This window comes from Sciurus carolinensis, chromosome 17 (assembly GCF_902686445.1).
Source record: "Sciurus carolinensis chromosome 17, mSciCar1.2, whole genome shotgun sequence".
NCBI lineage: Eukaryota > Metazoa > Chordata > Mammalia > Rodentia > Sciuridae > Sciurus > Sciurus carolinensis.
The window spans coordinates 54083273-54098858 of NC_062229.1; the positions used below are offsets into that span (position 1 = coordinate 54083273).

At 43.1% G+C, this 15586-nt stretch overlaps 1 protein-coding gene across 2 annotated transcripts in view; it reads right to left on the minus strand.

Moving 5' to 3' along the window:
* Positions 1 to 14323: 14323 nt before the first annotated feature.
* Positions 14324 to 15586, minus strand: part of Cacna2d3 (calcium voltage-gated channel auxiliary subunit alpha2delta 3) — an 885854-nt gene continuing 884591 nt past the window's right edge. For both annotated transcript variants that reach the window (XM_047531971.1, XM_047531972.1), the window contains one exon: positions 14324 to 14707. In XM_047531971.1, the coding sequence (XP_047387927.1) occupies positions 14618 to 14707 (90 nt within the window). In that variant the 3' untranslated portion in view covers positions 14324 to 14617. The remainder of the gene's footprint in view (positions 14708 to 15586) is intronic.

Sequence of the window (15586 nt, forward strand, 5' to 3'; positions counted from 1 at the left end):
GCAAGCCCTGGGGAGCCAGGGGCGGAGCCTGGGGGTTAGGTTGCTTGTGTCAGATGAGAATGTCCCTACTGATCTCACAGTGGTGGCTCTGTGACAGGTATCCATTTACAGATGTATGGCTAGTGCTGGGGCCCAAGAGTGAGTAAGGGAAACCCAGCTTCTGTTTTTTATAGAGAGTTCGTTCTCACTGGTGAAGACAGACAAGGAAGAAGTTGGGGAGTGACTTGCCGGGAGCGGCAAGGGCTCCTGGGTACATGAAACAGGGTCATGTGATAGGAAGTGACTTAGTTACGAAGGCCAAGAAAGGTGCAGTCACATATCAGCCAAGACCCAGGCAACAGAAGGGTGCAGGCAGGAGAAGATGCTGGGGAAGGGCACCCCAGGCAGCTTAGCAGCAGCGAGGTCCTGGGCAGGAACAAGGTCTGCGTGCTGAAGGATCCAAGGAAGGCCTGCAGGGTGGCGGGCATAGGTGGATAGGAAAGCGGAAGACATGCACTCTCAGAGCCCAGGACAAGAGTTTGGATTTTTTTTTTTTTCTTTATAATGAAAAGATTTGTTTTGGGGTTTTTTTGGGGGGGAGGGGAGAGTCTTTTTTTTTTTTTTTTTGGCACTGGGAATTGAACCCAGGGGTTTTTTACCACTAAGCTACATCCACAGCCCCCCAACCCCCCCCCCTTTTTTTTTTTTCCTAATTTTGAGACAAGGTCTCATGAAGTTGTTTAGGGCCTCACTAAGTTGCTGGGTCTGGCCTCAAACTTGTGATCCTCCTGCCTCAGCCTCCTGAGTCAGTGGGATCACAGTTGTGTGCCACCACACCCCTGCTGGCTTATGCCACTCGGTGATAGTAGGAGGGTTGGGGAGGCTGTTTACTGGGATGAGAAAACAGGGAAAAACAGGATCAGAGAGAAAATAGATATCTCTTTGGGGCATAGTGAATTGAATACATTTCAGTGCATTAGTCAGATCACAGCTGGATCTGTGCTCCTGGTGCTCAATGGAGGGGATTAGTTGGACAGGTGAACCTGGGGTCATGAGCAGAAAGGTGGCTTTTAAAGCTGGGGAACCGAATGAAAGGACCTAGGGAGGGTAAATTGGGAAGAGAGGGGATCTCAGGGGCGGGCACTGGGACATGCCAATGTGCCAGGTGAGCTTGGGGAGGAAGAGCCATCACCAGTGGCAGAGGGAGGAGGAGAAGCTGATGGAGAAAGGGCTTCGAGGAGAACTGGCTGGAAGGATGAGTAAGAGGATAACAGGAAAGAGGCTACTGGACCCCCATTGGACCCATGGAGGTCCTTGGTACCTCAAGAAGAGTCATCTTATAGGAGAAGAAGGAATCAATCCTGGCATGTGTTGCGGAAAGAACGTCAGAGTCAGGGAGCCTGGTTAGTAATTCTAGGGGTTTCAGTGGGCAGGAGAGGAGAACAAGTGGGGATGGGTTGGAGCGGGTAGAAGAGGGTCTTTTAGGATGCTGGGTCTTTCAGGCTGGCCGTGTGCCCGGGATGACCCTGTGGACAGGAAGGCGCTACTGACTCATGAGAGGGAGATGTAAACCCAGGAGCAAAGACCTTGAGTAGGTGGGAGAGGATGGGACGTAACAGGTGTAGGAGGACTGCCTTTGGTAGTACGGGACCCTTTGCGATGGCTTCTGAGGAAGAGGCAGAGAGCATACAGAGGAGGTGGTGGGGCTGGTTGGTGGGAAGCTGGCAGCATCTCTGTTGGATGCTTGGGTTGTCACTCAGGAGAGCGGAGCTCACGAGCTAGGAAGGTGTGGTGTGAGTGTTCTGGAATCAGAGAAGCCTGTGCACAGCGGGAGTATGTGGAGGTGATGGTGTTGTAAGCAGTGCCGGTTTAAAATATGTTGTCATGAATTTCGAAGTGGGACTTGCGAATGGGTGGTGTGTTTCGCTCCACCCAGGTTCAACTGTGTGGAGTCAACAGAGAGTAAACAGGAATCCACGGTGACCCAGAAGTTGAGGCTGACTCATATGGGTATGATGAAGGGTGGGAAGGGAGTTTGTGCATGATTTCACATAGTGACAAGGGACAGCGGAAGGCATGTCCCTGTGTGATGTTAGTTGACAAGTGGCCGTGCACAAAGATGCTTAAGCAAGCAGAGCTGGGGCTTCCCTTCCTTGTATTGCTGGTACCTGCGCTGGACAAACCACATGTGAGGCCTAATCCTTACAGATTGTCATTCTGCCATGTGAATGGACACTTCAAAATCCTCCGAAACCATGTTGTCCAAGCAGATCCAGAAAGTTCCTTGCCCCTCTACAGCTAAGACTGGTGGGAAGGGTCAATTCAGCCCAAACCAGACACTGCCTCACCTACCTGGTAGGAAAGGCATCACTTCCTGTGTAGGGAAGGTGTGGCGCTGTTAAGATCCTGGCAGCTTTCCAGGTCTCCTGAGGCAATCAGGCTCCTTGGGATTTTGTACCCTCTGAACAGGAAAGCTACAGAATGTGCATGTTCTAGCAGCAGAATGCTGGAATATTGTTTGGCATTTAAAGGATGCCATGCTATTTTAATTGCTAATTATGTGGAGAGCCAGTTGGATGGATGGGTTATTTATTTATGTTTTTCTTTGCAAAACGGGGATTAATTTGCTCAGCATGGAGGGATGAGTTAAGTGTGGGATGAGATGCAGACATTCAGATCAAGAACCCTGATATCAAATTGTCCAGATCTGGTCTTTGGTCAAAATGAAGATAAAACTCTTATTCTTTGTGCAAGTGGGATAATACTAGTGTCTCTAGGAAAGGGTTGCAATAATTAATCAGATGCATAGTCTTAGCCCTTGTATTTAGCATGTACTAACCTCTTGATAGTTGTCTCCCCCATCATCATTGATATTATTTTGATTATCATTGATTGTTAGTACAATAGCATCAAAGTAACTGATACCAGTGTAATTAACAGACACACAGACATGATCGTGCTGGGAAACAAACTGACCAAGGGCACTGATCTTACCAAACAGGATTTGGGGAGATTTCTAAGTGTGTAGAGATGAAAGAGAATCCTCCAATGAAGAACAGCTCTCTGATAAAAGGTGTTATGGACTGAATGTTTGTGTCTCTCTCCTCTCAGGGAATTTATATGTGGAACCCCTATGGCCCTGTGTGATTGTATGGGAGATGGGGTCTTTGAGGAGGAGGTTAAAATTGAATGGGAGGCTGAAGCAGGAGGATTGTGTGTTCAAAGTCAGCCTCAGCAACTTAGCGAGACCCTAAGCAACTCAGCAAGACCCTGCCTCTAAATTAAATATAAAAAAGGGTTGGGGATGTGGCTCAGTGGTTAAATGCCTGAGTTCAATTGAATGGGGTCACAAAGTTGGTGCTCTGACCTGATAGAACTGGTGTCCTTAAAAAAGAGGAAGAAACATCAGAGATTGTCTTCTCTCTGCTGTGTGAAGACACAGGAAGAACGTGGCCCTCGGCAAGTCTGGGAGAAAGCCCTTCCCAGAACCTATCCTGCTGGACCTTAACCCAGGGCTCAGCCAATAAATTTCTATTGTTAAAGCCACCCAGTCTTTGGTATTTCATTGTGGCTGCCCCAGCAAACAAAGGCAGAGGTTCTCCTTACCCTTCACAAGATGGGTGACTGAATATAGAAACAGCAGCATGCAGCTGTGTTGTCTAAACGATGTATTGGCAACACCAGGGAACACTTTCAGAGTAGAGTTTTCATATATGGTATTACTCATTGGACTAATAAAGCCCTAACCTTCCCTGCATTCAGTTTTTGTCCACTTGATGTGGTGGTCTTTTCTTTTTTATTATTTTATTGGTACTAGGGATTGAACCCAGGGGCACTTAACCACTGAGCCACATCACCAGTCCTTTTAATATTTTATTTAGAGACAGGGTCTCACTGAGTTGCTTAGAGCCTCACTAAGTTGCTGAGACTGGTTTTGAACTTGCGATCCTCCTGCCTCAGCCTCCTGAGCCGCTGGGATCACAGGTGGCACCACCGCACTTGGCTTCCATGAGGTGTTCTGAGAGGTGAATTGCAGCCTCCCCTCTACAGTCTTTACAACTGATTGTGCTCCTTCAGCTCTGTGTCTATGGCTTTGTTTGCTAGTAACTTGTGCCTGTTTCTGTCTTAAGACTTTTACCTTCACTTCAACCTCAACCTTGTATATCTCTAGTCTTGTGCCTCAGCCTTCTTTTCTTTCTCTCTCCCTCCTTCCTCCATCTTTTGCATTTTCCTGCTGTGTTTTTGGATTGATGGACTATGTGCCTTTTGTCATAGCTCTCTGCAGTTAAGTATTCTCAAGATATAATTTCAAGGAGGCCCTTCCTGCCGCATAGGGCAGAGATGACCCGAAGGGCCCTCTTGGCTTCTGGTTCATCAGCTGGACCACTTACTCAAGTTGCTTAACCCCTTGAGCCCCAATTTTTTCATTTTGCATCTGTGAGATGAAGTAATGCCAAGATCCCAAGTTCAATGTGAGAGCTCTTTTGATTTCACATGGAGAGGGAGACTCCTGGTGCCAAACAGTAGCGATTGCTATTGTGTGGTCTTAAGAAAATGTCCACTGATCTAGGAAGTGCAATTTACCTTTATTTATAGAAATATTATTTTACCTAAAATATTTGCACATATACATTAGTTCGATCCATTTATTTATCATTCAAGAAAATATAGAAAAATTAAAATCATATGCTAGATCAGGGATACTTATGATAAAAGAAAAATCAAGTGTCTTGAAGAATTTGACAGTTTGTAAAAGGGAAAGGAAACCATGGTATGTTCTCTGCCCTCTGTGTTGTGGATTAACCGTGAGCTTTATAAACCACGCCTACTTCTTCCGTGACTTCCCCTGGTTGACTGCCACACTGTTATCACCTCTTATCCACTAAACTCTTACTCGGCTGAGACTGACTGAACCCTGGGACAGTTAGATTCAGTAGATTGGGGGTGAGGCTGAGAAATGTGTATTCTTAGAAGGTTGTACAAATGTTCTTCAAGTTACTGAAATTGTGGTATAAAATATGTGTCTTGTGTTTCTGGAGAGCTACAACTTTCATAAAACTCTTCAAGGGGGCCTCGACCCCAAGAGGGTTAGGAACACTTGCTGAAAGTAACTTGTTCTCCAACTTACTACCACCACTGGTTGCATTAAAACAGCAGAGAGTGGAGGAGGTCAGTGTATCAGACGTTGACATAGTAGCTTTGCTTTTACAAAATTGGTTTAAGTAATTGGTAGCATATTATATAGTGATGTTATTTCTAAGTAGTTTGGTTGTACATGTATTATTGTTACCAGAATGAGAATGAGGTATTAACATAATAACAAAAATAATTAACACAGTGCCAGCCAATAATATTTGAGCTTACCATATAACACATCCTGTGCAATCAGAGTTAGTACCCAATTTAGATGCTATTTTGATTTAGATGTGAAGTGTCTCTGAAAGCTCACGTGTGAAACAAGAATTTTCAGGAGTGAAATGATTGGGTCATGAGAGTCTTAACCTAATTCAGCTCGTTGATTCATTGATATGGATTAATTGGTGGTAAACGGAGGCAGGTATGGCTAGAGGAATTAGGTAACTGGAGTGCCTTTGGGGTTTACATTCTATCCCTGATTAATAGTTTTCTCTCTCTCTCTCTCTCTCTCTCTCTCTCTCTCTCTCTCTCTCTCTCTCTCTGACTCTCTCTGCTTCGTGACTGTCTTGTTCTGAGCGACTTTCCTCCACCATGATGTCCTGCCTCACCTTGGGTCCAGAGCTATGAAGTCAGCCATCTGTGGACTGAGCCTTCTGAAACCATGAACCAAATAATTTTTTTTCCTTCTCTACATTGTTATTGCCAGGTCTTTTGGTCACAGTGAGGCAGAGCTGATTAAAACAGATGTACTGTCTCATTTCAACCTGGCAACACTATAAGAGGAGTTCTATTATGAATTCCATCATACGGATGAGAAAACCCAGGCTTGAAACTATTAAGTGCTGACAAAATCAAAGAGTAAGTTGTGAAAGTGTGATTCAAACCATGTAATCTAACTTCAAAGATCTAACATCATATAATATGTGTTATGTTCCTTTTGTTAGCGTCAGGGTAATATGTTAACTGTAACATGCTGTAGCATAGCAATGATACTAATGAGAACTAAACTAATTCTGAAATTATGGGCAGGTGGTTTGTGATTGCTACAAGTTAAGGAAAGTGACATGTTATATTTTAGTGTATATTGTTTGGGAATCAAATGATGTTAAATAATTACATAGCTTCACTGAATATAAATTGTTGCCATTCATTTTGGAGACACCAATTTATTATGGTGTCATTGTTTCTAAAATTACAACAATCAAAGAAAGCATAGTACATATTACCGTTTGCCTTGGTACTGGAGGAAATATATTCTAGTGGAGCATTATAATGTTCCCGCTAATAATGTAAATGGTGTTGAGGTTTCAGCCCAATGTGCTATTCTTGTATTATTGCAGTTATTATGAACTATGTAATCTTTTGCATGATATATATGTATATATATCATATATAGTAAAAATATATGATTGATGGTAAATAGTTTATAGTACAGGTATATTTATAAATTCCAAATATTGGGACTTTTGTAATATGTGTAGTCCATCAGAAAAATGGTACACTAAACTAAAGCACATTATGACATATCAATATCATATTTGAATGGTGAATACTTGCTCAGTAATATATAGTATGAGCCAGGCTGATGGCACACACCTATAATCCCAGGAACTGGGGAGGCTGAGACAGGAGGATCACAAGTTCAAAGCCAGCCTCAGCAACTTAGCAAGGCTCTAAGCAACTCAGTGAAACCCTGTCTCTAAGTAAAATATAAAAAAGAGCTAGGGATGTGGCTCAGTGGTTAAGCATCCCTGGGTTCAATGGCAGAAGACCTAAGGGGTTCCCGTGTGTGGCAGTTTGTGAGGTTTAGTGATATGACAACAAAGAAGTCCTAGTCCACAGTTCTGCTCTTGAAGAGCAATGATTCCTTATTTCACTCTAAAGCTGCAGTCCCAAAAGTGGTTTCTGAAGCACAAGATGAACTATGACACAGACTGGCGGGCTCCATATCGGCACTCCTGCTGTCGCTTTGGGAACGATGGGTAGCAGAATGGCTGTGTTATTAAGAAGTAAAGAAGGGATATGTGTGGGGAGGGTGGTGTGAGAGTTAGGAAAAGCATATGAAGCGTGATGATAGCGTCACTGCCCAACTCGATGAGACAGTGGCATTGGTGCACCAGGCTGGTGTCAGCATTGCCACCAGTCGCTCTGAGACCAGGCTGTGGAACACCGGAGTTGGAGGGCTGGTGGCAGCAGGTAGACTGTACAGTAGCATGCAGTGTGTCTGAGTGGAATTGCTCTTCCCAGTCTTAATAACAGCACGTATGAAAAGAAAGTGACATGGCAAAATCTGACACAATGGCAAATTGAACAGGGGTCTATTCAGCTGGCTTCACATTCTGGCTGTGTCCATCACTGTCTGTGAGACTTGGCCAGGTCCTGCAGTCTCTCCAAATCTGAGGCCAGTCATCAACATGTGCCTGCTTGCAGCTAGTGCCTGCTCTTATTGTGAGGAATAAGTGAAGATATGACTGTGAAGAGCTTTCCATAGCCAATGTTGTGGTTGGGGTGTGAGGTGTCCCCCAAGAGCTCATTGTGAGACCATGCAAGAAGGTTCAGAGGAGAAAGGATTAGGTTGTGAAGGGTCTTAACCCAATCAGTGAATTGATCCCTGATGGGATTAACTGAGTGGTAACCGAAGGTGGGTAGGGTGTGACTGGAGGAGGTGGGTTCTTGGGGTGATGCCTTTGGGGTACATATTTATATCTGGAGAGTGGAGTCTCTCTCTGCTTCCTGATCACCACATGAGCTGCTTCCCTCCACCACACTCTTCCACCATGATGTTCTGCCTCACCTCAAACCCCAAGGAATGGGGCTGGCTATTCATGGACTAAGACCTCTGAAACCATGAGCCCCCAAATAAACCTTTCCTCCCCTAAATTGTTCTCCTGCCATGATGCTGGCTCCAGCCTGAAGATTCGTGGTGGCCTCACAGAACAGTTCACTTGATGATCTCAAGACATAGAAAACTACAGCAGTGTAACTATCATTGAGAACACTGATACTACCGTTAGGAACGTCACATCATGCCATGGTGACAGTCTCATTATGAAGATGCCCCTCAAATACTTCTTATGTGGATATAAGGACATTAGATTACACTAAGGTACTTAACAGTGTCTGAAATGATACTAGTTGGTAGGATGTTCAAGGAAAAATTGGGCAAACCACATTAGTATTGTGGTAGCTGTGGTACCCACACGTCGACGCTATTTGGGTGTGTCTGATGTCTGTGGGGTATTCCTAATTTATCATCATAGAAGATTGGCAGTAACAACATTCTAAATGAGGGAGTTGACAGATTAGGGCTCACATGACAAATCTGGCCAGTTGCCTGCCCTGTGCAGTTGGTAGGCAAAAAGCAGTGTCGATAATTTTAAAAGTTTGGGTGGGGGAGAAAAGAATATTTTTTGAATTTTTAAATTTTATTTGTTCTAATTAGTTGTACATGGCAGTAGAATGCATTTATACATTTTGAGAGATCCTACATAAATGGAGTGTAATCTCTCATTTTTCTGATTATCCAGTGACATGTGAAAACAAGTTCAGGTTTCATTGTCCTTTAAGAGTGATTGGAACAGAACTACCCGTGGGACACAATGGCAGAATCAGCTTTAGCAGAGACTCGAAGGCCTGTGCAGTCTGAGCCCAGTACTCTGGGCCTTTGTAGGGAGTTTGCTGACTCTAGTTTAAACCAGCCCGCATTGCCTATCCTGTGCGCCTGAGAAGAAAGGAGGGCTGTTTGTTTCTTTCAGAGACACAAAGATTTATTAGGAAAGCAGAGGCGCGTTCAAGGCAGTGTGGGCCACCTCTAGAAGGCAGAGAGAGCCAAGAACTATCTTTTGAATGTTAGGAAGAATGTAGGCACTGGGCCCTATTCCAACATGCTGTGTCTAATCAGAGCTAACAATACGGTGTCTGTAATCTGCAGTTGCATGTAGCCTTTGGAGTGTCCAAATGCTGCTGAATTACAGCATCCTGAACTAGCGCATATTGTCATCTTGACTTACTGCCTAGCAGAGGGGACTGGGGTCTGCTGTGTTGTGGAATTATGGACTGTAGCCATAAAGGGAAAAGGTGTGGCGTTAGGGCCTGTTTGTACTCAGTGTAGCACCTTTGGTTAACCCAGTCTGTGAGCCTCAGGTTCCTCATCTGTTAAATGGGAATGATGGATAGGAGGGGTATCACAGGGTGGTCTCAAGATGTATGTGAAATGATGATATAAAGTGCCCCAATGATACCTTGCAAGTAGGAGTCTTTGGTACATGGCATTGTGTGGTGTCTTATTTATTCATTCATTCAGTAAACACTTCCTGGGTGTCATTGACATTGGGGCATTAGGGGTATGGCAGTGAACACAGACGAGGCCCTGCCACTAAGGGTGTGAGGAGGGGACTCTGACAGTCAACAAGAAAATGTCAGATTCTCATCAATGCCATGATCTGAATGAAACCGCAGGCAGTGAGAGGGTGATCCTGGGTGTGAGTGGAAGACGGAGGCCTGATGAGATGATTGAGGCCCCCGTCTGAGTATTTTAGGATGTAATGTGCTGGCTGCTGTTTTAGTGAAACGTAGTTCGATATCTTTTTTTTTTTTTGGTACCAGGGATCAAACCCAGGGGTGCTTCACCACTGAGCCATATCCCCAGCCCATTTTATTTTTATTTTGAGGGAGGGCCTCTCTAAGTTGCTTACGACGTCACTAAGTTGCTGAGGCTGATCTTGAACTTGGGATCCTCCTGCCTCAGCCTCCTGAGCCACTAGGATTATAGGCATGTGCCACAGTGCCCATTGTAGTTCAGAAACTTACACTATGTCAGGGATCCCTGTGGGGAGAAGGCTATGGCATCACTGTTAATTCAGAAGACAAAATCTGTAATGATTGCTGAAAGATTAGAGCAGACTGTCTCAATTTTGTCATTATGGAAATATTTGGTTCAACAATTCTTGTAGGACAGCAGGGTAAGCTGTCCTAGACTTTGTAAGATGTTGGTAGCATACCTGGCCTCTGCCCATTCCATGCCAGTCGCACTCTTTCCCCACAAATGACAACCAAAAATGTCTCCAGCCACTGCCAGTTGTTCCCTGTGGGGAAAAGTTGTCCAGGGTTTGTAACCACTGGGTTTGAGGAAATGGTGCCTGCAAAGCCACCTGCAGGTGTTTGATTTGCTACATGCTGGATGTATATGACGAAGTCATGCTAGCGGAAATGCCACCAGTGGACTCCTCAGCATATATGTGCCAATTAGAGACATCTTCACAAGGCCAAATTGCAGGCACTGCTGATGGCTCTCAGGGGGCTGTTCAATTATCATGCCCTCCAGTAGTGAGGCTAATAAAACTGTGTTCTTCTGCCTCTAATTTCCTATAACAAGAGCAATATTATCCTCTGCAGGGCTGTACTCATAATTTAAATAATAATGCTGTATTTCCTCACTCTACACTACTTGACACAGTAAAAAGTTTTTCCCAACACCATCACTATTATGTTTTAGCATGTTATGTTGTTCTAACACTGTGTTCCATTCACTACTGATAAGAAAATACAGCACATGGAGATTTCCAGTCTTTAAATTTAATAGGACAAATAAAGGTATCACATCATCTTGTTTGTTGCGCTTGCTATTCTAACCTCAATAAATAATGCAATTTTATATTTTTTATGAACTTTGATTAGGATCTATAGATAAAATGAATTTTATATGAATATGTGTATATAGATACAAATACTGTTATAATAGTATTATATACATGCATATAACATGTGTATATAGTAGCATATATAGCATGTTAATATGTGTGTATATAATACTAACATTAAGTATTTACATTTTCAGAAGAATATTGCTATGTACTATGATGGACTACAGATGCCTTCTGAAGCTGTTCATGATCATATTGTATGTCACAGCATGTTATTTTAATAACTTATTGTGCTCTATGATATACTAAATGACATCATAGCTCTAGTCTGTTAATTAGCAATAAGCTACACTTATTAAAGAGCTCTCAGACGGGATCCCTTTAGGTATGGTTGTATCAATCATGTTAACATTGCAACAGAAATCAACTACTTCAAATTCTAGCAATGACAGCATAATAGGGAACGTCCCTTTGCCCTGCAGTGACAACTCCTGAGGCATACCACAGGGCTACACACACTTGCTCCATGGAGGCTGACAGTGCAGCCCTTACTACTAATTGCTTAAATGTTTATTGAGGGTCTGCTCTGATTCCAAGACTCTTCTCAGAGCTGGGAATACAGCAGTGGAGGGAAAAAAAAGAAAAAAAAAATTCTCTGTGCTTATATTTGCCTGAGGAGAGAGAAACAACAAACAATTCCAAAAGAACTGCTATGTAGTGAGACCCAGCAGGGCAGGCGGGGGAGGTGTGTGGAAATTGCATTTGTGAACCGGGAAGGTAGGGAAGCTGCTTAGGATGGAAGGAAGGAAAGATTGGAAGCAGGTGAGGGAGTGAGGCATATGGACATATGGAGAAAGACTGCCCCAGGCAGAGAACGGCAGGTGCAAAGGCCCTGCACTGGGTACCCACCTAAAATATTTGAGGAGTGGGAAGCTCACGTGGCTTGAGTGCAGAGAGGAGGAGCATGTGATGCTGTCAGAGAAGGGATGAGGAGAGGGCAGCTTGTATAGAGCCTTGTAGGTCATGGTCAAGTCAATTCATTCATTATGAGACTGTATTTTCCCAAAAGCATTTAGAAAATCAACACATTATAAAAGTTTTTGCTCTGCGGCCTCACACTTTATTCAAGCCCTGCTTTTCTAGCGCTCTGCCATATGCAATTTACAATAGTGGCAAATGGCCTGGCTTCAAATTCCAACTCTGACACTTTGCAGCCATACGACTTTGGGAATATTCCTTTCCCTCTGAGCCTGCATTTCTGCATCTGTAAAATGGAGATACTTCTCCCATCGTGTCTCTGGGTCTTCGGTGAGGATCACAGGGGTTGAATAAGGAAGGTGTTTAAGGAGCGCCAGGCGGTCAATCTCGGTCAAGATGAGCGGCGACGTTTGTCATTGGTGGTGGTTTTATTTGTATCACATGCCTTGCTCTAGGAGCTGGAGATAAAGGCACAAAAGGTGTTAGAGAAGTCCTTGCTGTCAAGGAGCTGCAGGACAGTGGCCTCACCTGAAAATGAAGTTATTCCAGATACTGGGATAAAGGGAAAAATAAAACCAAAGTAGCGAAGCTGTGGTGAAGAACTGTTTTCCCAGGGTGTTCCTGAGGAAGGGTATTTGAAGTGTGGCTAGGAGGAGGAGCCATGTGAAGTTCAGGTCTGGGGACTTCCGGTCCGAGGACATAGGAAGATAAAAGGCCGGGAGAAGGGGGCACACCTGGCATTTTCAAGGGACAGAAGAGCAGACCAGTGGAGTTCAAGGAGCCTGGATCAGAGCAACACACTGCAGGGCTAGGAAGGGAGAAAAAGCCCACAGCTGCAACCCAGTGGGGCTCATAGGTCATTGGGTCTCAAACTTGGCTTCCCATTAGCATCACCCAAGGAGTTTTCAAAATAGACACATGTCTGGGTCCTGACCCTAGAGAGTTAAGATGATCAAAATCTCCCAAGGTGACTCTAACACAGACTTCGAGAACCACCACTGTGGACTCTGGTAAGGGATCTGTATGTTCCAATAGTACTGTGCTAGGGTCTGATTGCCTGTTTCAGAAAAATGGCCATAGCCCATGCATGGAGAACGGTCCGTGGAGTTGGGGAGGTATCACTTAAGGAAGAGACCACTGAGGACGCGGTCTGGGCTGGATTCAGAGCAGTTTGAAAGCAGACAGCCGCAGTGAGGCAATGGTGAGAAGTGATGGTCAGACCTGGTGTGCGGAAGACAGAGCTGGTGAGACCAGCGGGCTGGGGTTGGAAAGCACTGAGAAGGGCGTGTGGAAAGCAAAGAGGGGATTGAAGGGGCTCATAGACAGTTGTACTGAAGACACATTAAGTTGGAGAAAATGGTTCACTATCCTGGAGCTAAGTGGGGTGTCCAGTTGCTTGGCGCCATTTTGGAACTGAGCATATGAGGCCCCAGTGTGTCATTCAGAAGAATGCCATGAAGTATTGTGTGACTCTCAACTGTGATCTCTTTGCCACAAAAAATGCGATAAAAAGGATACCACTCCACTGTCCAGAATGGAACAGGAAAGGACATTATGTATTACATTTTATATTGTTAGTATTCAATTATGGGCACTTTAATATACGTATTGTTTCCACATTGCTCAGTGTAATATGATGCATTTTTTTTGCATGTAATGAGCCCATTTATTAATTTACCAAGTGTTCAGAGGTGAACAATAGCAATCATGGCTGTTAAAATTTTGACCATTTAGCATGTAAAAAATTGTTATATGGAAAAGAGCACTGGAGGTTAAACTTGAAGTTTAACAACATAGTATTGTGATCCTATAAAAACTGAAATTGTTTTAGTAATAGGGTAATAGGACAACATCAATTTTTCTGAAATATTAACAGGATAATGTGTCCCTTTTTAGAGCTTAAGTGGCATTCTCTAGGCGACTTTTAGATATTCATCCCGTAAAGTGAGGCCTTCTCTACTTAAGCATGGAAATTATTCCATTTTATGTGGTAACCATGAGCCAATGGAATCTGTGTTTGGTTCAGGATCCAGCATTTTAGGAATGTTTACGGGTCTGGGGAGTTTCACATTTTGTAATATTTGAGATCTAATTTCATCTCTTATTTATGGGGAAAGCTAGAAGCCAAATGCTCCAGCAATAAGCCTGAAGGTCTTTCATGGTCATTCTTCTTGTCCTCCTTCAAGTCTTTCAGAATAAATTCCTAGGATTTATGACTGCTGTATTTCTATTCTTAAATAGTTCAGCACTTGAATCTTATGCAAGCTTGTGTTCTCATCCAAATTATAATTTCTATTGAAGTTCCAGGATTCCATGTAATAAACTCTCCCCAGGCAGATGATACTTTGATTTACTTGTGTAAATATTTTTACAACTGAGTGGACTATCTAAACAATTATTAAATATTTGTCTAGAATCTGCTTTAGAACACATTCTCTGCCAACAATCTTTTTTTTAACTAGTTTCTGGAATGGGTGACTTTTTCTCCCATACTTTAAAAAAAAAAAAAAAAGTTTGTATTCTCAGCCATCAAGCGATGATAAAATCCACACAAGGAGATTATGATTTTAATATACTTTATTTAAAAAGTACACAGTTTTAAATTGGTTTCAATGGGTTTCAAGCAGAAGGGACACTGCATACACTTTGCAGTCCCGTTTCTGATGAGGGATGAGTATCGTGGAGCAAACTCACATTGGCATGACTGGCAAAAGTAAAAAGATAATTTTTTTTCGTCAACATATCTTTAAGAGTTTATATCACGCACAGTTTAAAATCATGAGATGCTGATGGTTGGACTATATTTTATGTCTATGTCGCACCATATTTGGGTTCACAGTTTATCCATGATTTAGCATGCCAAGAGAACATCTCAGTCAATGTCACCTCAAGAAGAGTATTGAAAGCAGAGGGAGCAGAAGGGTTGTCTGGGCCTGGAGACTTGGTGCACCCCCACACTCCCTCGCATTCTCCTAGGGGTAAAGCAGGGGTTGGTTAGACCAAGAAACGCACTCCAGGACATCTTAAAATTCCACACCATGTTCTCCCATCCAAGAACCAAATTGTCTGAGAAGTAGATGATATAAGGTCTAAATTTCATCAAGTCAGAAGAATCTGATAGTTGGGTAAGGCATAAGATGTTGATTCCTCCTGAACATTCTTGAAGAGTATGCAAGGAGTAATTTACTGTGCTCATAATGTATAAGCAAATTATTGGCCTACTAGTTCCCTGGCATAATGCAAATAAATGATCAATTTCTAAGAGACCTGATCATTTCAGACACTCAGTCAAAGAAGGATCTGTAGGCATCTTTTCTTCCTAGGTGGGACAAGGTGAGCCTGTTTTACAAAAGTGAAGTGATTTCTATTTACTTTTTCTGGAAAACTACAAGCTGAATCTACTACCCAACAGAAATTGTACTAACTCCATTATTCTATTTCTGTTCTTATTGATGGACATTCTTTTCCCCTTCTGTTCTTTACTGCTACAGAGTGCTGAATGGAGGTCCTTATCAGCCAGTGGTCTTTGCCCCTGCATGCTGGAGTGCACAGCTCAAAAGTGTCTTTGCCTTTGATGGCCTGATATTTTGTCATTTCCTATATGTCCTTGGTTTATTTTAATTCAGGTTTGCTTAAGTTATCAATTTAAAAGAGCTCTTTATTACTTGACTTTAAAATGTTTTTTCAAGTTCTATAAATTGCTATTGACTAAGTTTTCTCATAGATGAGTTATAATTTTTGTGTAGTTAAGTGGTTCTGTTTTCTTCCATAGCTTTCTGGTCTTGGAGCCCTCTCTAATCCCTAGAGGGACTATTATTTTACCATGTAAGACTAATCTACATTCTCTTTGA